The 24,542-nt window shown below is 47.9% G+C and overlaps 1 protein-coding gene across 1 annotated transcript; it reads right to left on the reverse strand.

The window, feature by feature from the left end:
* Positions 1-1,843: 1,843 nt before the first annotated feature.
* On the reverse strand, positions 1,844-13,241 carry LOC149866612 (C-type lectin domain family 4 member A-like). The gene is made up of 6 exons (XM_090041146.1): positions 12,950-13,241; positions 9,711-9,827; positions 4,820-4,897; positions 3,149-3,300; positions 2,768-2,895; positions 1,844-2,441 (listed from the first exon to the last, which is right to left on the reverse strand). Exons 1-6 carry the CDS (start codon positions 13,014-13,016, stop codon positions 2,288-2,290), a joined length of 696 nt encoding a protein of 231 aa, XP_089897272.1. The 5' UTR covers positions 13,017-13,241; the 3' UTR covers positions 1,844-2,287.
* Between the last annotated feature and the right edge of the window lie 11,301 nt (positions 13,242-24,542).

Raw genomic sequence — 24,542 nt, forward strand, 5'->3', positions numbered from 1 at the left:
AGTCAAGTCAGGCTAGAAATGACAAAGTTATAGGCTGTTTCAACCTTTCCCATTATAGAATTGGGTGAAACGTCAAACCGGCAGCAAAACGGCAAAACGTTTTGTCTTGCCACGTTTCGTTCCAAGGCTGTTTTGACCATAACCGTTTCATTTTGATTTTGCTGTTTTGACCTCGAAATGAGTCGAAACTGCGTCGAAACAAAACTGGTGGCAAAATTTTGCACAGCCCTATTAATCATGTTCCCCCGGTATATCATGTGTTTGTTAAAGTAGAAGCACCCTACTCCACAGGGAAACAATGTTATCTCTTTCTCTCATGCACTCACACATCCATTACACTACATATTATTATTCTACTGACAGAAGGGAAAACGGGGTGTAATAAATGTTGCTCCCAAACAATACTCATGCTGGAGGCTGGTTACACAAACGCTGATCCCTAGAGCACTACTGGCTTGTATCCTCCTGGGCTACCTTACGAATGTAGTCCTGCATGTCTTCCATGTCTCCCACCGCTACACCAAGCTGATGCGCTGCCTCATGATGTCTGGCACAATCCGCTGGTCCTGTGACATCTACATGGAGCACATCACAGGCCACCACCAGTACACCGACCCCACCAGACCGACCTCCGCTGGACGGGAACCAGAGGCAACCGCCTGAAGCCCACTCTGCACCTGATGGACTTCACATCCAGAGGAATCTTCAGCAGTGGACCACCACTCCACCCGAAGAAGATGCCCGTGATGAGACTATATGGACTGAGATACTTTCTTCGACCTACTTTCTCCACCATTGCGGACAATTGTACGGGCTTGTATCGATCTTCTTTCTCTCTTAGCATTGTGAACCCCCTCCCTCAGTTGGCTAACATTGTCTTTTCTGTAACCTAGTTGCATTCCCCGCCTCATTCCCATCCCTTTTATGTTAGTCCCTCGCTCATGAGATCTGTATTTCCCTACTGGTTTTGTCATCTTTTGGGATTCATAATTCCAAACATCTATTTATAAAATTATTTTCTTGCCCACCTGTAACAGTTCCTCTTGCCTAAATGGGCAGGAAACTATGGATAAAAAACCCAACAACCCATCTCATCAGCTGCAGGCAGTTGCAAGTGTGTCAATCACAGTGAGCAAGTCCAGCGCTAAACAAAGATGAACACCAAATTCTCCGCTCCAATTCTAGGGCAGGTCTGTGTGCAGACACCACATTAGGAACTCATGAATGAACAGGTGCAAGCACCTGCAGGCCCTTTGTATGGACAGGAGCAGGCACAGGGTCTTGTGCACCAGGGAGGACTGCTCTGCAGTGCCAGGGACCAGCCAGAGTGCAAACACATGTGCATCAAAGTCCCAAATCAGGCAGCAAGAGCTTTCTCAGCCCCTGCTCCATTAGCCTCCCTGGCACTACTGTGACCTACCTGGAGTGCAGGAGGGAGAGTTCAGGGTGGCTTCATGGCACAAGAACAGGTCTGGCCCATGTCAGAGCCAAACAGGTCCCGCTCATCCCACATATGCCCTATGCCACACTGCTGGGACAGGAAGGTGTATGGGTGGGGAGGCCGATCCATAGAAACACAACCACGTGCTGGCAGAATAAGGGCAATCATGACTTCAGGTTGACAAACAATCACATTTGAAACTGCAATTACTTGGCTGCCAGTAACAGCTGCTTTTTCTGACATCCCACCCCACTGCCCCCAACTCAGTGCCCACAGTGGTTGCCCCATATGCCTTACTGAAGTTATGCCACTGGAGGGAAGAAGAGAAGAGAGGGCAATGGAGCTGCTGCATTCTCCTTGCCACATAGCAGAAGGAGCATTAGGAGGAGTGGCGACCAGACAGAGGCCTATGGGCCAAATGTTATCCCTTCACGGACTGCATGTAGTCCATGGGCTCCAAGTTAGATAGCTCTGATTTAAGTGATTCACATGGATCAGGTGTCAGGTGCCAGGCAGAGAGTTTTGCTGCTCTCCTTCCCACAGGGCTGCACCTTTCTCACCTTTCCCCTATGGAGATGTCATGTAAGCAAAGCTGCCTGTGACAAGCAGAGCCTGCTGCAATTCTCCACTTCCAGCATTTTCCACATTTTATGTTCTTCTGCAAAAAGAACTTTATTGAGGAGCTCAGAGCACTTCCTGCAGGAACTTTCCTGCCGCCCTCCCTGAGTATGTCCCATCCAGCTGTGAAGGCTCTTCTCAACCCCTACACCAGACATCCCTGAGAGATGCCCGTAGTACAGGACAGGCTGTCTCTGGGCTCCCATCCTGCATGGGAGGGGTCTCTCTTCACATAAAGGCTGCTGCAGCTTCACAAATTCGATTCAAAGGAATGGAACAAGAAACATCATTCCAGTTTTGCTTCGGCTCTACCCTTGAATTCACCTGGAATGAAGTGCACTTCTCCGTCTCAGGACTACTGGGCTCCCCGGGTCTCCAGAACCTGCAAGACAGGAGCCCCAGGATCAGAAGCTCACCGCGAGGAGGTTCACTAGGGAACAAGCTGTGAGTGATGAGGATGGAGGGAGAGGGATGACTGCAGCCTGCAACTCACCCAGAGCTCCCCCAGCTCCCTCAGGGCTGCTCCCGGAAATGGACTGCTCACTGTCCCTCAACTGACCTGCTCCTTCATGGGGATTTTAGTCCAGGAGGGGAAAGTGTTTTATACTTCCTCTCTCACACACATGCCCAAATGCACCTATTATACCATATGCTGTGGGATTAACATGGGGAAGGATGTAAGCACTGCCCCTCCACGGTGATACTCACGCTGCAGTCTGGTTATAGGGGGTCTGATCCACCCAGCGCCACTGGGCTTCCACCTCCTGGGCAGACAGACCAATGAAGTAACCTCTCCTGTCCGAATAAATGTCTTTTGTCCACCTGAGCAGGAAGTCCTGGATAAAATATGAAAGCGAATATTGCTGTCACCAAGTGCAGGGGCTGAGCAGACAGCAGGAGGCAGCATCCCTGCAGGGTGGGAGCTCTGGGGTGGTGCTGGCATCTGGGGAAGAGCAGAGCAGACTGAAGATGGAGACATAATTCCCCACTCGGATACAGAACAGGCCTGAGTGCGAGGAGGTCCCACCCAGGCTGGCTGTGAGCTCCCAGGGGAGATCCCCATCCCTCCCCCCAACACAAACGAGATACCTGCTCAGCCTGTGTGTTGATCACCACCAGGTGGGAGCCCATCCCTGTGCAGTTCTTCTCACTGTCATCCCAGGACATGCTATCGCTGGCAGAGTAGTAGCAGTTGGCTTGAAAGCGCTTCCAGCTCACGGGGCAGCATGTCCAGGTCCGCGCTGGGAGGAGGGAGAATGCAAAATACAGTAATATTCCTTGTAGTGTAGGTGGGAAACCCCTGCTGGGCTGCCTCTTCTTCATCCCTTTGCAACTTGTTTTCTACCACTTATTCTGAACAGCTTGAATATCTCCTGCCTCTACACCATTGTCTAGGCTGGCAGAAAGGATGTGTTGTTCGAAGCCGTTCTCTAACACAGGCAGAAATCCAAACCAGGTTAACACAGGTTAGTTAATGTGCTTTCAGATCCTCATCTAGACAAAGCCACAGAGCCTCCGGTAATGTGGTTTCCACCCCTGTCCTTAGGCATGGTGATTTCATATGGTATCTATATTTTTTATACTCATGAGCTGTTGCTTTAATCAATAGCATACACTGATACATTAATAATTATCCGTCTGTCTTCTGTCTATTGAACTCTCCATGCAAGTTCTAAGTTAAGTCTACGTCCGAGGAGTCTTTTAGTTATACTACGTTAAAACCTCATTATAATACCAGGAGTAATGCGTCCTGAAAACACAGGACATTCCATAAATGTCTACAAGGCACATCTTCTTTGCCTGGGCTTGGCTGGGACTGAGTGTCTTCGTTTACTCAGTATCTGGAGCACTTTTTTTGAAAAAGAAATTACAAGCTACTCTGCTAGGTGTTAATAAGTATACAGAAATAAATAATTGTTGATGCCTGAAGTAGCGTCTTAGTTAATATGACAGACAGAAAGACAGACAGACAAGCAAGCTATATGAATTTCGGGTATTCTATTGATACATTAAGCCTGCTACATTGACATGTTGGTACAGATGAAAAGATGGCCAATGTTTTGCCTGTGCTGCTCGTTATTATGTTCTTAATTCTTATAGTCCAGGGGTGTCAGACTCATCTGGCCCCATGAGTGGTGTGGGGCTGGTCCACAGGCCAGATCAGACCCATGGATCCCCTGCCTACCTGCCTTTTCTAGCCTATGTGGCAACCTGGCCTGAGTAAGTGCCATGGGCAGCACACGTCCCAGGCACTGCGTGCAGGGCCAGTCCAGTGCACCATGTGGGCCAACTGGCCAAGCACCAGGGGCTGGTTTATAAGACTCTGGCAGGCCAAATCCAGCCCACGGGCTGTATGTTTGACATGCCTGTCATAGTCAATAAACTGACCCTGATCAGTTTGGGCTTCTGAGCATTTCCTTTGACAAAACAGTCAAGAGACAGACTTGTCCACTATCTAATAGGCCAGGGTGTTAGCAAATGTCTCGTTCTCCCCAACTCTTGTCCCCTTTATCCATCTCTCAGCTACAATAATCCTTCTCTGTCCTGGTAACTGACAGTACAGTGGCACTTTCTTTTACTTACACTTCACTAAGTGTGCATAAACTTCATCCTGAGCTCACCTTCCCTAGTAAGTCAGTCTCCCCAGCATCCTATAACTGCTGTCAGTCAAGTACTGGGTGTGACTCAGGCCCCCACCCCTAAATGCTGATACTGGGGATAATTCCCCACTTGCCTTCTTTCTTTTACATACTGACTGACCTTTGCTCCCAGGTGTCCCCAGGGCACAGTGCCACTCTGGAAAAGTCTCGGGCAGTTTGTGATCTTTATGGAGGATAACTGGAAAAAAGGAGGAAAAAGAAATGAGTACAATATTCTTCTCTCCCTTCTCATGTGAACAACCCAGTTTCTTCATCTTCTGGCAAAAAATGCCTCTTCCTCAGTGCCCCTTCCCCCTCCCATGGACACACCTCTTTGGGCTCTTTATCAATTTACAGTGTCAGAAGACATGTTCCTTGACCTCCCTCCTGCTTGTGGGGAGCAACTGTATAATTATATACGCATGAATCTCAATCAAGAAAGGAAAAAAGTGTGACACCCATATAAAACTGGGTGTGACCAAGCAACAGCTCTAGTGATAATCTTAATGAGCTCAAAAAATATAGAGGATCATTTTTTTCACAGTACAAAACATACGACTACAGTCATAGGATGAAGGTACTATAGACTTTATTATGGATAAAGATAAGACATTCATTGGACCAAAGAACTGACAATGACATAGGGTCCAGTGACCCTGACCTGATTATAGTCATTATGAACAAATTAATATCCATGTTTCTCCCAAGGTGCTAATTTCCTAAAGCCCGTGAAATATATCAGCAGTTTTAATCATATGGGAAAATTTAGAAACATCTTAATGAAATGTGTCAGATGTTTAAGAAGGGTTTTAGATGGCGAGAGGTCAAAAGAAAGAAGACAACTTTGCTTAAAAACCCAGCCTAATTTAATGGCAAAATGACACCAGGAATTAGATATTAAAAGTATTGGTACAGCAAAAAGAAGGAAAAAAATGGGGAAACAGATAGTAATCAATATTAAAAATTGTAAATCGGCAGAACAACAATAAGAAAAATTTATCAGGGAAGGACAAAGGAAGACAACAGGACAAAAATCCATAGTGGACAGGGCTCAGAACAACACCAAAAAATTTTTTTTTTTTAAGTGTCTCTGGATCAAAAGACATACCAATAAATCCCATAAATAGGTGTAGATATAGGCAGAAAATTGTCAGTAACAATATACTAACGGCAGAAGTATACAATCAATATTTCTGTTCTGTATTTGGAAACAAGCAGGGTGACGGATTTATTTTACACAACTATAATGAGCTGCTATCCAATCTAACTTAAATCCACAGCCTCAGACAACTTGTACCTAAAGTCTTTAAAAAGAGTTAGCTGAGTATATTGCTGCACCATTGATTGTGGGGCCCATGAGGCAAGGGGGCTCCATTCTGTCCCCTTCCCTCACAGCTCTGACCATTCAGCAGACAGCAGCTCCCTCTTCTTCCCCCTGACAGCCCAGGGGGTAAAGCTGGGCATCAGCACAGCTCCTACCCCCAGGTGAATAATTAGCCCTGAAGGGAACCCAAGTTCCCTAACGTATTCTGTTTTTGACACCTTTATGTAATACCTGATTTAACCAGGGTTAATTTTTTGCACAATCAGACATTTTTAAAACACTCTCCAGTTGTGCATGTGTGTTAAGCTATGGCTAAGAGTGCTTTCAGGGGCCTGATCGCTCAAAAACTATCACTTTTGCCTTTGCCCAAAGTCTTCAAATCAAGCCTGGAAGCTTTTCTGGAAGATGTGGCTCAATCGCCTATGTTATATTGGGCTCACTACAGCAGCAACTGAGCAAGACTCCATGGCCTTCTGTCAGATAACATAATCTAAAGCAGTGGTCCTCAACCTTTTTTCTACCAGGACCCATTTGTAAACATCAATGGTCAGTATGTATGGGTGTGGGTGGCAGAAGGCGTAGGGCATGGGAGGCTCTAAGCAGCCCCTTGCAAGCTGGAACTCTGACAGCCTGCAAAGGAAAAGCCACAGTTTCCCACATTTTTCTCTTTTGAAGGAGAATTCATTTTTAAAGGTTGTTTGCAACCCTTTTATAAATTCTTGCAACCCACTTTTGGGTCATGACCCATGGGTTGAGACACACTTGTCTAAATGTCCCTCTTGGCTTCAGAATCAACAAAAAACATGTCTCCAACCACTGAATGCAGTGGGGACGAGAAGAGGAAACAAACACACTTGTGAAACGGTGCACAACAGTACTCAACAGCACTCTATACTGACACTTTGTCCAGAATCCTGCAGGCCTGGATAGTTGGCCTCCAGGGAGCAACAGCAAACCAAGTGTGGGCAACCAGAGCACAAGCCGACATAAAGGCAGTGCTAGAATGGACTCAAAAGATAATTGCTTTGTTGTACTGCTAAATCCAGGATTGCCCCTTGTTACTAGTGCCTATAATCACCAGCACTCTGTCCCTAATCCCCTTATCAGCCCCAGTTTCCAGTAAGGGATGGTCATAGCCAGAAGCCAGGGGATCAATGCAGCCCCCTACTGCAGCCACTGGCTGGGGTGATGGCTAGGGTGATGTGGGTGAGCCACAGTGCGAATGCAATACAGGTTGAGTCAGTCAATACACCCAGTAGCTGCTGCATTAACGTCTTGGCTTCTGGATGTGCCAACACCTGTCCCTGCAGCCCAGGACACAAACCTTACCGGTTATGCTTCTACCAGGGAGGACATGTGCCTTGGATAGGTGCAGAGAACTTTGGCTCTTAGGGAAGTTGCTATGAGAAACTGGAAAGCCTGTCCAGGAACTGATGATTTATTTCATAGACATCAGGGCTGGAAGGGACCTCGGGAGATCATCCCAAAGGGCAGGAAGTCAGCTGGGGTCATAGGATCCCAGCAAGATAAGCATCCAACTTACTCTTGAAGGTGTTCAATGTAGGTGCTTGAACCACCTCCGCTGGCAGACTGTTCCAGACCTTGGGGGCTCGGACAGTAAAGAAATTCTTCCTTATGTCCAGCCTGAAACTCCTGTTTGTGACCATTCAACCTCGTCATCCCTTGGGGCGCTCTGGTGAACAAACGTTCCCCCAGATCCTGGTGGTCACCCTTGATAAACTTATAGGTGGCCATCAGATCACACCTGAGCCTACGCTTTTCCAGGCTAAAGAGTCCCATGGCTCTCAGCCTATCCTCGTAAGATCTGTTTTCCTGACCTCTGATCATGCGCATGGCTCTCCTCTGGACTCTCTCAAGCTTCTCCACATCCTTTTTGAATTGTGGAGCCCAAAACTGGATGCAGTACTCCAGCTGCGGCCTCACCAAGGCCGAGTACAAGGGGAGAATGACGTTCCGGGATTTGCTCGAGAAGCATCTATGGATGCACACCAGCATTTTGGTTGCTTTACTAGCTGCAGCATCACATTGCAGGCTCATGTTCATCTTGTGGTCAATGATGACCCCCAAGTCTCTTTCTTCTGTAGTGCTATCCAACGTAGCACTGCCGAGCCTATAAGGATGCTGCAGGTTTTTCCTCCCAAGGTGGAGAACGTTGCATTTTTCAGTGTTAAACACCATCAGGTTCTCATCTGCCCATTTGCTGAGCTTGTCCAGGTCAGCCTGGATCACCTGCCTATCTTCTGGCGTGGATGCTTTGCCCCAAAGTTTGGTGTCATCGGCGAACTTGACCACTCCACTCCTGACTCCAATGTCCACATCATTAATGAAGATGTTGAACAGGATGGGTCCAAGGACAGAGCCTTGAGGGACCCCACTGGTCACAGGGCACCACGATGAGTGACTGCCATCAATTACAACCCTCTGGGTCTGACCACGGAGCCAATTTCCCAGCCAGCAGATCATGGTGGAGCCAAGGCCGCAACTGGCCAGTTTCGCCAAGAGGTGATCATGGGATACCAGATCAAAAGCTTTTTTGAAGTCAAGATATATGACATCAATCTCTTCTCCCTCGTCCAGGTGATAGGTCACCTGGTCATAGAAGGAAATGAGATTGGTCAAACAAGACCTACCCGCAACAAACCCGTGCTGGCTATCCCTTAGGATGTTAGCCTGGGCCAGTCCCTCAAGGATGGCCTCCTTAATAAACTTTTCTAAGATCTTCCCCAGGATAGAAGTCAGGCTAATGGGCCTGTAGTTAGCCGGATCCACTCTCCTCCCTTTCTTGAAGATCGGCACCACGTTGGCCTTCTTCCAGGCTTCGGGCACTATACCAGAGCACCAGGAGTTTTCAAAGATCCGTGCCAGGGGCTGGGCTATGACGCCCGCCAGCTTCTTGAGTACCCTGGGGTGCAGATTGTCAGGGCCAGCTGACTTGAAGGTATCCAGCTTCTCAAGATGTTCCTTCACGAGGTCAGTGTTTATGGAGGGTAGGGGATCCCCATCACACGGATCTCCCTGTCCCATAGCAGGCATGGGCATCCCATGGGACTGATGAAAGAGGCAAATGGCTCTGTACTCCACTTTCCCTGAGCTGCTCTGGCTCCATGAGCCAGTGCCAAAATGGAACAAGTACCCAGAGGATGAAAGACCCTGAACCACACCCCAGAGCCATCCACAGCTTCTAACCTGGTTCCCTGATGTTCCTCTATCTATTGTATCTAGATCTCTATAAACCATTACACTCCTTTTCAGCCACAGTCCTCTAGGTCAATCCCCTACACACCATGCAGCTCCTTCCACTGCCCAAGCCTACTCTGATATCCCAAATGTGCTTTTCCCATAACACCAGCTGCCAAGGTCTAATTTGGCCCATTTCTTCCTTCTTCTGCCCTTTGTCAGGAAAAAGAGATTGGGCCCCATATACTATTCCTCAGGCTTTTCCCCCAGGCCCAAATATTTGGATGCCCACTTGTCTCCATGATGAGTTTTTCCCAGTCTGACAGACCCTCAGGCCCACTCCCTGTCAGGAACATTCCCAAATTATCCAGCAGGCTATTATACTCTTGGATCCAATTTATTCATTTACTCCCTGCTTTCTTCCCTCAAGAGCTCTCCCCACACACTTACCTTTTCTCTCTAGATAATCCATCAGTCCATGTGCACTTACCAATAAGAGTGATGATGAGCGCAACACACAGCAACAACAGAAGGGCTGAGACCAACCATGGGACCCATAGTTTGGGTTTGCAGGGCTCACGCTGAGATGTGCTCTTCTCTGGAGGTGCTAATTTTGAAGAAAACCCCAAGACAACACCAGTCAGTTCTGCTCAGATCAGCGCTGTCCACTAGAGGGAAACAACCTCCAATGGGGAGCTGGGGCCTGTCTGGTATCTACAGGGAGCAACACTGCAGCATAACCAAGGAGCTGTAGGAGGAGAGAAGGGAGTGGGACACACTCTGAGAGGGAAGGAGAAGTGACCATCCCCCTGGAAGAGTGGCTTTTTCAGGTGGCAGCAAGGAGTATGGAGGTGGACATAAGAGCATGGAGTGTCAGGAAGGGGAAAGGAAACAAGCCTTCACTGCTGTAGGATGGAGGGAACAAGGAGGGCTGCCATTATTGTGCTAGTTCAAATCCAGAGAGAAATTGGTGTTTTCCTTGTGCAAAATCCTTGATTCCCCAAGCAGCAGAAACAGCTGCCAGGAGACAGATGGGGCTATGCACAGTCAGGGGCCCAGGAGTGTGCTCACCTGGGAACACATGTGTTACTCCTAAAGCACACAGTGAGCTATCAGGACTGGATAGACACTTTCCACTGAAACACTGCTTTTATGGAAAACTGGTTTGGGCAACCTCCCCCCTAATATTCAAAGAAAACAACTGGTTTCATTTGCCACATAGCCATACATCTTCCTGCTAACCAGCCATGACAGTCAAAGCCCAGACTCAGTTCCTGGAAGCTTGTGGTCATGCCTATGTCTCAGTCCTGCAAGGCATGGCAAGCGGCCCCTTCCCAGGGAGGATTTTAAAAACCCAGTTCCAGTCCTTCCTGGCCCATTCCGGTGATAAACTAGTGCTTGCTCAAGGATCGTTCCCGTCCCTGTTTTTCCTCGGTCTCTTTCTCTCTCTTTTACTACATAGCTTCACTAAGCAGAATCCTATTTTACTTAATTGATGACCAAATTGCAACTTTTGACCTACTCTGAGTTATCTGATTATTGTGTAGGAGAAATTAATTCTATACCCTTTGCTGGGCATGTAAGTCACCTGTTAAAGGAATAGGATTGCCTTAAGAGCACTCAGACATCTCCCTATTCCCTGTACATAACCGGAAGAGATAATAGATTTGCCCATATAAGATAATCAGGGAACTCAAGGTAAGGGACAAGACTGTAGGCAGTCTGTGGTCACCTTTGCTCACCACTACTGTGACCAGCACGGCCCTAGCAGTTCCTCATGATTGCCACAACAGTAAATATCACATACATGGGTGGACCCAGGAGAGGGTTAAGTGGGTGCAGCCACACCTCCAGCTGTGTTGAGTATGCTCAATGCACATCTCTGTCTATTCAAGGATCTATCTAAGCTTAACAGCTGCTTGGAGCAGGGACCTGCTGGAGCCACTGGTTTTGTGCAGCTCTGGAGCCCAGCACCCAACCCCTGGGCCCTAGACCTCTGTGAAAGCAGTGGCTCTGGCATGAGCCCATGCAACCAGTTAGTGAACCCTGTGAATGCAGTGCACAGCCAATAAGGGCTGTGACCATGCTGCCACACTTCTCCTTGGTCTGGCCCTGGTCCCACTGTTCAATACTTAATATTCAAGTCCTTTTCCATCTCCTCTAGAGGTGACAGTACAAGGTATACAGGGTCTGGGGCTAGTTCTGCTGCTCTCTCAAAGCAACAAGCCACAGCCAGACTAGAGTCACTTGGATGCATGCACCACATCACCAACAGCTGGGTATGAGTAAACACAGGAAGCCCACAGGTCACATGTGGCACCATCCACGTGAGCACATGCAGACTCATCAGACCTCTTTGGAACAAGATATGGGAAGATATTAAGCTGTCACTGGCTCATCTTGCCAGATCACCCGAGAAAGCTCATCCCATTCTCAGGGGCAGCCAGGGTCCCCGAGTTAGTCATACCCTTCAGGCTTGCATTACTCATTCTCTGGAGGGGAAGCCAGACCCTAAGCAGCTCCCTGTAGAGCTGGAACAGTTTGTAATCTAAAAGCTGGAGCTGCAGAGTCAGTTTACAAACACCTTTGACAGCACAAAATACATATTCATGGTCTTTCTGGACCCTGGGGCTGTAGTGTCTACAAGGTCTTGCTTCTTGGGGTCCAAGGTCACCAGGCAGAGGACTCACTTTCTGCACACATGCCCATTGCTGAATTGCTGTTTTTTGCCACGCCATTGTTGATACGTTTAATACAGATTGAGTCATGCTCAGAACAGGGAGCTTCCCTGTTAGCCTGTAACATGCTTAGAGCAGGGAATAGGTCTCCTTTTGGCTAAGCGCTCTATAAATTGATATCTGTATGCACGTTATTTTGGTTGGCAGCAATAATTTGGCTCCTAAACATTAATTCTTCTTCAGGAGAAAAAAAGGAGCACAAACTTGGGTCATGTTCCAAAGCATGACTACTTCTTCCCTTCCAAATCTCAGGGTGTTCTGTTCAACCCCATCTCTCCTTGGTAGACTTCGGTCCCTTCTTCTCCCAGTGCATTCCCTCACCCACCCAACATCATCTCCACCCCTTGACAGCCAGTGCTATGTTGAGGGTCCAGGGGACAAGACACCATGATAAAACAAGATCTTGGTTAGGACTCCTCTTACCTAGCACCCAGAGATGCCGATGAAGCTGCCCAGCCTCTGAACAAAGGCAGCAGCACTATGTAGAGATGCTACCTCTACTGCCTCTGACCTAGCACTGTTAGGCAATGTTGATGCTGCCCATGAAGGGTCCCTGCAGCTCTGCCATCAACACTGTGAAGGGAACAGACACCAGTAATATCTTACTTCTCTTTGTTGGCTAGTCACAGGTATTGCTCCAATTCCTCTATCTACCCTTTTTCACCTTGTTTACCATGTAACCCTATGTGTATCATCTAGAGGTGGCCCCCTCTGTTTCAATCTTTCATATCCATAATTTTCTTCCTACTCCCTTACACCATAAAAAAATCCCCCAGATTTGCTTCTCAGGTGTTGGAGAAAAGTTTGCCTTTATCAGCATTTTCTTAGCACCGGGAAAGAACTACTGCCTTGAGGTGTCAGGCCCCACAGTCCATTCCCTGAGTTTCCATTGACCTGAGGCTGGACTGGAAACAGCCCCATAGAATTAGAAGACTCCATAAACCACTACACAAACCCTCAGCCCCATCCCCCTGAACAGCCATGAATTTACCTTTGGCCTCTACAGGGAGCACCGTGTCCTTGAACTTCACCTCAGCGTAGGTTATCTCCGATGCCATCCAGAGACTGGTCAGTGACCCTTGGGGTTTTCTTTCCTTGTAGTCCAGTCACATTCGGAGCTGGCCTTTCTGTTTGGTGGAGCTTGGAGTGACTCTCACTACTGTGGGACACTCTCTGGGCCAGCGGAGGAGTTGGAAGCCTTGGGACTACCTGACAAGTACTCAGATGCCAAAAATGCCCTGAGCAACTCTGGTGCTTCTGAACCCAGGAAAGCACATAGAGCTTTCTGCAAATCCAAGAGTTAAAAAAAAAAAAAGGAAGAGGAATTGAATAGTTAAGAAGGAAGTTGCACTCTCTTCTCCACAATGACAGGGCAGCCCACTAGGATATTATTTTCTTTCCTTTGTTGTTCTAGCCCTGTTTCTCTCTCTCTTTCCATCTCTGTGTGCCTTTTCTGCTTCTTAGTTTCCTTGCTCTCCTCTTCTTTTCTCTGAGTCTTTCTTTCTGACTCTAGCAGTCTGTGGTTGACTCCACTGCTTCACCTGCACTTGCAAAATTACCCTTTGACTCATGCCAGCAAAAGATGCAAGTGCACAGAACATTGCTTAACCTTCCTGGCTGCTGAACACGAGCTAAGAGCAGCCCTGGTTTGTCCCTTCTGCTGAAAAATGTTGGATGTGACATGTCCATGTCTACACTTGTAATGGAACATTGTTCTGCTCCTACCTTCAAGAGACAGGCATTGTAAACAATGGGTGACTGCCCTTCTGAACTCGAGTGTAACAGGGAGTCAGAGGATGCCAAAGCAAGCTAAGCCTGCTAAGTGGGACTAGCACCTAAGCAAGGGCTGGCTTCTGGGAAGCTAGCAGGCCAGTAACAACCAGGACTACCCCAGGAGCTAGCTGCACCACAATAAGCAGTCCAGGAGCAGACCTCCAGACAGCACAGAAATAATAACTGAAAACAGATGAGTCAAGATCCAACAGAGGAAGGCAGGTTGGACATCTGATCTAAATGCAGTACCATGGAAAGTAAGTTTGGCACCTGAGGCAAAGCCCGCAGTGGCAGCCTGCCCTCGCCCCATGCATAGATCTGGGGGGCACAACCCCCCATGCTTGCCTGGGAGTACACGCAGTGGTGGGAGCTGCCCTTCCCTGAGCTCCCCCAAATGAGCCGCTTACGGCTCCATCCTGCACACCCCAGTTGGGCAGCACCTGATGGCACCGCTTTGCTTCGGCACCCCTGCCTTTGCTGCAGCACTGCCTAAATGGAAACCCCTGTGGGCAGCTGAAGAGCCACCTAACTGGAAAGGCTGGGCCTCTTAAGGCACATACGGCCAGTGCCCGAGATTAGTGCCTGGGCCTGAGCAGGGTGGCTCCAGAAGAGGGACTGACTGGCACTGAAGCTGTCCCAAAAAAGCTGCAAGCAAGGAGTTAGGGGGAAGTTACAGTGTTCAGGGAAGTTTTGACCCAGGAGTTGAGTGGCCACCAGAGGGCATCACAGCTGTCCCTGGGGCCCAGTCCTGCTTAGCTGAGGCACTGGGACCATAGCAGATTGCAGGAGTAAGACAGAGAGACACGCTGAAAAAGGAGGAGGAGGAAAGAAAAGCAAGACAAGAACAATGCTAGGCAAAGATTCCTATCCAGGAAGGGCTTCACACGCCCAAAGGCCTCCAAGCCAGAGGCCTGATCTAAAGTCTTTTGAAATCAAGACCAGCATTAATTTTAGGGAGCCTTGTAACAGGCTCCAGCTCTTCAGATTTTAGGGTCTTTCTGTTTTCCTCTCCCCTCCAACCATGCTGGGGGGTTTTTCCCCTTTTTCTTTTCTCTGCTAAAAGTTTCCTATGTTACCCTCTGTTCAGTGCCCATTATAAAGCAGGCATGGATCCTGACTGGAGCTTTCAGGTGATACCTTAATTCTCATAATTAAAAAATAATCAGGATGCCTCTAAGTAAGGGGAGATTTTTGGCAAGTAACCAGGGTGGGGAGATCTGTCCTGAGTTGGCAGGAAGGAAGAGAGAAGCACCAAGTCACTGAATACATGGAGTGAGGAAAAAAGGCTTTTGATCATTTGAGAATTCTAGCAGGAAAGAGCTGGGTAGGTTTGGGTTAGGTAGGCTGATCAAGGGCAGACTGTAATATCAATTTGGGGACAGGTCCAGTGGTACCCTGGGGCAGGTTGGGGATATTAGCAAAACAGCAGTAAAAAGATCTCAGGAAACGTACAAAGTTGGGAAAAGACGGGACTGTTTGGGGCCTGGGAGAGAAGGCACCTGTCAAAGGTGGGATGTGGGGAGGAGGAATAGGTGGGAGACTTCAAGCAGAATGGATGGGATGTATATCTGAACCCCTTTTTGCAACAATCCCCTCTCCCTCAGCCAAAGGGAAGCCCTGTTTGTCTCCATATTCACTGCTGGAGTTTTCCCCCGGAAACATTGTTTGCTTATATGGGTTCCTCTTTTCTGCATCAGTGAGTCAGTCTTGTTCCACGAATGGAACCACAGTTGTGGGTCAGAAAGATAATCCAGCAGGGACCGCCGGCCTAGGAGGAACAACTTCTCCTCTTACACTGCTCTGTATCAGGACCAGGACCCACAGGCAGGACTGCAGCTGATAATTCAAACCCAGTTATGCTCTCTGGGAAGGAACTGAGCATCAGGTTTGCCGAAGAGCCAAAGCACATTGGACTGAGAGGCTTCACCAAATAGGGGTTGGTCTCCTGACAAGATTTCTGACCCCAGAGGGATTAGAGCAGTGATTCTCAACCAGGCTTCTGTGGCATCCTTGGGTGCCTTGAGATCCTTTTAAGTGCACTGCAGGGTGCAAAGACCTGCACACGATTCACAAGATAAAGAGATTATCAATAGGAATCTATAGCGTCGAGAACATTCGGACCTGTTGCAGTCTGAGTTCTTTGTAAAGGAAGAGTTGTTTGACTACATAAAAAATAAATGAAAACAAAGAGCTGGTGTTCCCTGATGGGCAACTTGAGTAAGAAGTCTGAGAACCACCAGATAAGAAGCATCTTGGGCCCTTTCTGCTCTCTTCATTCAATGTGAGCATGAAAATGGGAAGCATAATTAGGAAGGGGATATGGTTTTCAAAATGGTCTCCATGCCCAACAGACAGGTACCCAAAGTCAGTTCAGAATCAAGATACAAAAAGCACAGATGCTGGTTTCCATTGCTGCTTACGCTGTAGTGCTAGCACAGCTCAGAGGCAGACTTCCTTTCTGCCTGTATGTCACCAGCAGGGTAGTTGCTTGCTGTGTAATTCTGTCCTGAACCACCCATCCACAAGATAGGCATCATAGCTCTTGCACAGAGATTTCTGAGGGTAAAATTTCCCCTGTAGTACCCAGTTAGTGATGGCAGTGAATGAGGAAGTGCTTGGCTTGATTCTCAGATACCAGGGGTGTTTGTAGGACCAGGAATTAGAATGCCTTGTCTTCTGACCTGGAGTGGTCAAGAGACAATGAAAATGTATGAATCCCAGAGAAAGTGGGGCTCCAAAGATTTCTCTCACCCCAGATCATTTTTGAGACTTAAGGCCTGGTTCTGCACTTACAGGGTGTGTTGGTTTGGTTTCACTGTGGCAGGGCAATTGTTGTATCCAGCAGCACATGAGGGAGCGATGTGATAGGTGTGATGTCCGTCTGCCTACATCTCTCCAGCTCGAGAGAGACCAGGTCCCAATTTACCAATGGGTTGAATGGCAATATTCTTGTGTGCAGGTCCAGAGCAGGGCTTGAACTTACATCATCATACCATCATACCATAGGTCCATGTGGGGAAATGCTTTACCACCAGGATTGCCTGGGGTTGCATACCTAGTCAAAGCAAGAGATCTTGAGCATAGCTGGAGGTTGAAGTAGTTGGATGAGACGGGGGAGCTCCAGGGCTGGGTACTTTGCTCTGTACTGCAGCACGAGGAGATGGGCTACGTGGACAGACAAGTGCCATCATCTCCCAGTGCTGTACTGGAGCAGTCCCATCAGCTACATTAGAGACAGGATCCTACCCCTCTCCCCCCCGCCCACACACACACACTACCATAAACATTAAATATAGGAGGGGAGTGAGCAGAGCAAAGTTGGGGGACCATTAAGCCCCCTACTCTTGTTTCAGTGACACAAAGCTCTGAGAGTCCTCAAGTGCCAGCATCTCCCTGCAGCCAGCCCACCACCAGACTCGTGTCTGCTGGGTCCCACACCTTCCCAGCACCAGCTTCTCCACTCTTCGAAGACCCCTTCCACCTTCCTGGTACACTCCCATGGGGGCTGCTCCCTGAAGAGAGACGGAGCTGGGGAACCCTCTGGCAGAGTCAGTATGCCACTAAGCCTGTTGAGCTATGAGCTACAAAGAACTGGCTGACTAGATATATGAAGGGCATCTGGGAGGCAAAAGAGAGAAAGCTCAAACTAAGCAACCACTCTGACTGATAGCTTTTAAAAACCTCCAAGACAGACAGACAGGGCCACAGATCATGGCTGAAAGAACAGCTGGGCTTGGAGGAATGGGGGGCAATGAAGGAAAAAAAGGCCCAAATAACCCAGGAAACTTCAAATGAATAGGCTGAGAGAGTTTCTAAACCATGGCCTAAGCATTAAGTCTTTTCTATTATTTAGGGACTATTTTTTCACAGGAGAAGAATATATTAATTAACCTACTAATAAAGTCTCCACCCGAAACCCAGAGTCCAAGACTTTGGGCACATTGACCCACTTTTATTGAATGCCATGGGTCCAAACTTCACAGCTTCCCCTTCCTCCTCACTAATGGATAAGCCAAATATCCCAAAGCCAGGAACTCCCTGGGTTTTCCATAGCTTAGAGGCAACCATCATGCCTCCTGCCCTCTACCCCTTCGCTGACCTAAATTGGGCTAAATCCACATCCCAGGCCAAGCTATTAGGTCAATAGGAGCAGGCTGTGGTATTTGGATCCCTTCCAGTAACATTCCCCTTCCAACAATCTTACAGCACCTGACAAACCTTAATTAACTTACACCCCGCCTCTATGCCCTGCAAGGGAAGGCATGTGTCATCCTGTTTTACACACTGGGAAAGTGAGGTTCAAGGAGGGGAGTCTCCATCCCACTGTCACCAAGTGGGCCAGGGGCAGAGCAGAGAGTAGAAGCTAGATTCTCCAGCTGATGCTCCCACCATGAAGCCAACCTTCCTCCGCAGGTGCACTTGAGTCCACACTGTACCCTCAGGCTTCAAGGCAGGGACGTTGTTGCTTATGTATCTTTCAGTCACTATGAAGGTCTGAGGTCGAACAAAATACCTCACCCCCACAAGAAGCCAACGTCACTATACAAGTATGTGAATCTATATCATTTCTTGTTAGCAGACAGCTTTTCTGCTTGGAACAATAACTTCCCGTATCAAATCTGATACACTGCATTGCACAGAGATAAACATTCAGAAACTTTGGAGTTACAGTACACAAACAATAACCCCAGCATCAAAATGTCATTCCAAACCTGAATGGACTTTAATTTCAAAGGCTTGTGACAATACACATCAACATACCACAAGAAGTGTACCCTCCATACATCCTGGTTGCACTAGGCCTGATTTTTTTAATTTAACGTAGGAAAAAAAAATGTAAGAGTCGTATGTACTGTTTTTACCCACATACCACATCACATATTCCCCCCCCCAAAAAAAAAAAAAATCAGCCTTCCAAAGTTGGAAAGAGTTTCTTAAGTAAAGGCATAGGCAGACAAGGTTCTTTGGGTGAATCTGATATCTTTTATTAGACCAATTAAATAGTTGGAGAAAAAACATTTAAGCCAACTTTCGGGTTTAAAAACCCTTCACCAAGCTGAGGAAGTTTCTGCAGTTGGTGTGCACACTTCCTAGATCGAATGAAAAGTAAAGCAGCCAGAGGCCGGGCTGGTATGCATATAAGACAGGCAGTCAATGAAGATGTAAACTGAGGAGTCAGTGGGTGAGAGACGGGTTGGGTGGGGGAGGAAACGGGGGATGAATGTAGCAGTTAAACAGTGGAGCGGTACCCAAGGACTCAGATGTCAGGCAGGTTATAATGCATCATAAATCCTATGTCTATATTTAATCCATGATTTTTAGTATCCAGGAGGTTGATGAAGTGAAGTTCATAGGCTCATCTCTGAGAAGTGTTTTGTAAGTTTCCTTTGAGGATCAGGACAGAGATTGGAGAGAGAGTGGTTTTCTTGTGAGAACTGTGCCCCCACAGGTAATTGGGTAGTCTTGTCTTTGATAGATTTCTGGTGTGCACTTGTTGTTTGGTCTCTCCTACATATTTTTCATCAGGGCATTTGGTGCATTGGATGAGATATATTTCATTTCTGGAGGTGCAGCTGTAAGATCCAGGAATGCTGATGTCTTTGTTGTGGGGTGTAGTAATTGTGGGGGTGGTGGAGACGTTTTGGCAGGTTTTGCATTTCTTCTCATGGCATGGTCTGGATCCATTCAGTGTATTCTGGGCCAGAGGAAGTTTGCTTCTGGTGACGAGGTTAGCAAGGTTTTGATGCATAAAGTGGTTCGTTTCTCTGGAGGCCACAAAAATTACAGACACACACTCATTAGATGGCACAAAAGGTGTATTTGCAAATAGGGTCAGAGCAGAGTCAAAAACTCAGATTACTCTGAACCCCACAAGGAATTTTGCAGGCTGTATTTATCTTTTTCCTCCTGGGCACGTGTGCAGAAACAGGAACTCTTACAGCTCACTTCCGTTTCATACAAGCATACATGTGGTTACATCACTACATACATCACATGTATAGTATAATTAACTACTTAAGTATGCAGGGCGGAGAGGTAAATATGCATCAGCTAATTAAGCATGCTCAGAGACTATTATAGGTCACCAAGAGTTCAAACCCCCCCACCTTTCAAGGACACAGTCAGTTGAATTCCAGCTTCTGTAATCTGCATGAGAAAGGCTAGGGAGAAGCTGGGGGAGAGTCTGCGATTTAGTATAAGAAAAGCTGTGGCAAGGCTGGGAAAGGAACAAAGTCCTTGGTAGTGTTTCTTTCTTATCGGGTGCAAGATGCAAGCTGTGCATTTCTAACAATACTCCATTTCTAACAATATTCCATTTCTAACAGTTTGGTGCTTGTTTGAAGGCTAGGATGGGTGGTTCTGGGAAGATCTCTTTAAGAATAAGGTCTCTTTCTAGTATGAGTTGCACTTATTTGAAGATTTTCCATATGGGTTCAAGGGAGGGGTGATATGTCATAACTAGCAGTGTGCGATTTATGGGGGGCGTTTCTCCTGTACTGCAGCAATTCTTCACGTGGTGTCTGAGTGGCTCTTTCAAACATGTGATCTTATGTAAAGGCATTGATTCTTCTTTGCTGTAATAGCAGCATGGAGACAACACTCTTCTAATGGTTGCTAAAAATGGCTCCTGCTTCTCTCTGGCCCAGCAAGTAAAATAGGTGGAGTCCAATGGTAACCTGCTCACAGCTAGTAAAGAATTAGCAATAGCTAACAGCTGAGTAAGCTGGATTCAGAGCAGGGAGAAGCACTGCAGAGCAAATTGCAACAGGCTACAAATCAGACCTAGACAGGTTACAAGGGTGGGTGGACAAGAATAGGATGGGCTTCAACACAGACAAGTGCAAGGTGATGCACCTCGGGAGGAACAACCAGCATCATACCTACAGGTTGGGGAACTCCCCTCTTGTCAGCACAGAGGCGGAAAAGGATCTGGGGGTCATCATTGACTCCAAGATGAACCTGGGCCGGCAGTGTGGGGAGGCAGTCAGGAAGGCCAACCGCACCTTGGCATGCATCCACAGATGCATCTCGAGCAGGTCCAAGGAGGTGATGCTCCCCCTTTATGCGGCACTGGTCAGGCCGCAGCTGGAGTACCGCATCCAGTTCTGGGCACCGCACTTCAAGAGGGATGTGAACGGCATCGAGAGGGTCCAGAGGAGGGCCACTCGTATGATCAGGGGACAGCAGGGCAGGCCCTATGAGGAGAGGCTGCGGGACCTGAACCTGTTCAGCCTCCAAAAGAGAAGGCTGAGGGGGGATCTTGTGGCCTGTTATAAACTAGTCAGGGGGGATCAGCAGGCATTGGGGAAGTCACTGTTTCCCCAAGCACTGCCAGGAGTGACCAGGAATAACGGTCACAAGCTGGCAGAGGGTAGGTTTAGGTTAGATATCAGGAGGCGCTACTTCACAGTCAGGGCGGCTAGGGCCTGGAACCAGCTTCCAAGAGAAGTGGTGCAGGCTCCTACCCTGGGGGTGTTTAAGAGGAGGTTAGATAAACATCTTGCTGGGGTCATTTGACCCCAGTACTCTTTCCTGCCATGGCAGGGGGTCGGGCTTGATGATCTGCTCAGGTCCCTTCTGACCCTAGAAACTATGAAACTATGAAATCATCAACATGTTAGAAATATTATTAAAAATGCATTATCAATAGCTGTTAGCTCCCATCAATAGTGTTGTCCTTTGAATAAGCACGGCTGCCAGCCCTCCTTGTCTCCTTAATGAGAGAGGGAAGGGGGGGTTGGAAACTGAAGGAAAAACTCCAAGAGCTCTCTTTGTTCTGCAAATTTACTATCTCTTTGTTACACTAAATCACACTTTCTTTCATGGCTCCCACGGCTCTTAGGCTAAGATAAGAATAATTGCCATCTTAGCCTTGAGGTTAAACCCTACATAACCTCCAGTGCTTTCTGGGCAAGCGCAATAACCTAATACATATTAAGCCTATCCGCCCCGCATACTTAAGTAGCTAATTATAATACACATGGGATGCATGATCTGACGTATTCTCATGCATGTTTGTATGAACCGGAAATGAGTTGTAAGAGTTCCTGTTTCTGTACACGTGCCAGAAGAGAGGGGATAAAAGCCTGCTAATGATTGTACTCGGGGGCAGAGGGTTTTGATCTTTTGTCTTCTCCCTCTGACCCTATTTGCAAATATATACCTTTTGTCTCACCAACAATGTGTGCCTAAGGATTTGTTATTCAATGAGCCTCCAAAGAAAACGAACCGAGAGAGAGTTTTTTTACCTCAATCTGGCGCCCAACGTGGGGCTTTCTTTGGATGACTCCGGAGTTCGTCGGCACATCGTCTCTGCCCCCCTGGGGGGTTTGCGCGCCGAGCCTTTCTTTTTGGCTCGCCCTGAGGCGGGGCTTGAGGTGTGAGCCGGAACATCCGGAACACTAAGAGCTCCTATGCAAATTTTGTTTTTTTGGAGTCTCCAGGTACACATTTTTGGATTTGGATCGAGATCTCTGGGGTATCTGAGTGAGTATACGAATTCCCTTTGCCCAATTTGGTTCTGGGTCCGGAGCAGGAGGTGTGCATGTTCTCATGGTAAATCATCTGCTGTAAGGGACTTTTTGGTATTTGGTGTGCCTTGGGTGCACTTTTGTGGGCAAAATGGGTACGGTTAGCTCCCGTGTAGAAAACACGGATACCCCTCTAAGGTGCTTATTACGTCATTTTAATAAATTTGCAAGGCCGGCCGATTACGGAATAAAAATGAAAAAAGGTGATTTAACTAAGTTTTGTCAACTCGAGTGGCCAACATTTGGGGTCCACTGGACCCCGAAAGGATCCTTTGTGCTAAAAGAAGTGATAGCTATCCATGAAATTGTTATGCAAAATGGGTATTGGAATCAGTTTCCTTATATTGATTGTTGGTTGTGGGTGGTTCAAAATCAGCCACTTTGGATTAAGAATTACTTAGTAAAGTCTCATGTGATGCTTGTTAAGAAAAAGACTCGGGGGAGGGCGCCTGTACTTCCTGAGTCTAATGAGGGGGGGAATTCTGAATTGGCTGAGTACCGGACCCGTGCTCCGGTTGCCCTGTCGGGTAGCGAAGATGAGTCAGACGCCTCCTCGGCATCCAGTCCTTCTGCACCACCGCCCCCTCCCTTAGAGAGACCACCACCGACGTACCAAGGCATACCTAATGAGTTAGAGCGTGAGCGTCAGCCAAGTGCCTCATCTGAATCAGGAAATAAGGGTTATTATTTGCGCAAGCCTGTAGAGTCACAGCCGGTGTTGAACTGTCCGATGCGAGAGGTTATTGGGGAAGGAGGCACTGCAACTTTTGTCTACACCCCATTTAGCACTTCAGATTTATTTAACTGGAAGAATCAGAGCCCCTCTTTTCGTGAAGACCCTGAAAAGATGAGGGATTTGTTTCGATCCATTGGGCAGACTCATCGACCCACTTGGGCTGATATCCAGATGATGCTCCAGACCCTCCTAACCCCGGAGGAGAGGAGATTAGTGTTAGGTACAGCAGAGCGTATTGCGACAGCCAGAGTTGAGTTAGAGGGTGCTGCTGGTCGTACTCTGCGTGATACCTTCCCTGTAGAAGAGCCGAGATGGGATAATCACACTGCCGAAGGCAGAGAGCTGAGTGCACGGTATCTGGGAATTATAGTGGAAGCAATGGGAAAGGCAGTGCCTCGGGTTACCAATCTGTCTAAGTTGTATGAAGTGAGACAGGGAAAAGAGGAGGATCCCTCAGCTTTCCTTGGGAGGCTGTATGAGGCGTTTCGCAGGTTTTCGGATCTGGATCCAGAAGCCCCAGATAACCAGCGCATGGTAAATCTTATGTTTATTGGTCAATCTGCTGCTGATATCCGTAAGAAGTTACAGAAAACTGAAGGAGGTGCTGGGAAACCGATTTCAGAGCTGGTGGAAATTGCATATAAGGTGTATGGGAATCATGAGCAAGTGCAGGAGCGCAAGGAAGATAAAAAGGCTCAGCGACAGATGGCAGCACTAGCAGCTGCTATAACTGGAGGGAACTCTGGAAAGGCTGGGATGCAGAAGGGGAAAGGAGAAAGAGTGGGAGCAGACGTTTGTGCTTATTGCAAAGAGAAAGGACACTGGAAAAGGGAATGCCCGAAGTTGAAGGAGAAGAGAGAGAGGGAACCGAGAGGTCACCTCATGCGGGCAGAAGACAAGGGTGAGGATTCAGAATGAAGGGGACAGGGATCTAAGACCACTACCCTTCGAGTTGGAGCCCGAGAAGATCCCATGGTAACCATTAGGGTTGGTGGCAAAAACTTTGAAGCCTTGGTGGATACTGGGGCTACATTTTCAATGATTCCAGAAAAAGCCCCCTGTGCAGGAACTAGTGAACAGCATGTACTTGTGGAAGGGATTGAGGGAATGCAAACCCGACTCCCTGTTTGTAAACCACTCCTCACCAAGGTGGGGGACCATATGCTCGAGCACTCCTTTGTGTATTCTCCAAGTTGTCCGGTTGCACTCCTTGGGCGGGACTTACTCACAAAATTGCAAGCTGAGATCTTTTTCAGAGACGATCAGATGGTGGTCCAGCTACCTGTCAAGCAGAGCTCGAACTATCAGATGGCTCTCCTGGAGGACCGACGCCCTGCAGTAAGTCCAGAAGATCACATGACCGGAGTAGACCCCTCGGTATGGGCTGATGGAACCCCTGCGCGAGCTAAGTTCGTCTCCCCGGTAAGGATCGTACTCAAGGATGGGGAGGGGACCGTTCGGGTAAAGCAGTACCCACTCAGCCGAGCGGCCAGAGCTGGACTCAAGCCGTTAATAGAGAAATACAAGAGGTACGGATGGCTAGT

This window comes from Crocodylus siamensis, chromosome 4 (genome assembly GCF_052110815.1).
Source record: "Crocodylus siamensis isolate JL-2025a chromosome 4, ASM5211081v1, whole genome shotgun sequence".
Lineage (NCBI taxonomy): Eukaryota > Metazoa > Chordata > Crocodylia > Crocodylidae > Crocodylus > Crocodylus siamensis.

Bases quoted from the DNA above. Each gene is read 5' to 3' on its own strand.
- LOC149866612 (XM_090041146.1), bottom strand. From the start codon at position 13,016: ATGGCATCGGAGATAACCTACGCTGAGGTGAAGTTCAAGGACACGGTG. The intron at 4,898-9,710 runs GTAAGTGCACAT...CCTTTTTTCCAG, and splicing joins GCTCATCATCACTCTTATTG to TTATCCTCCATAAAGATCAC. The intron at 2,442-2,767 runs GTGAGTATCACC...CCTGTCTTGCAG, and splicing joins CCCTATAACCAGACTGCAGC to GTTCTGGAGACCCGGGGAGC.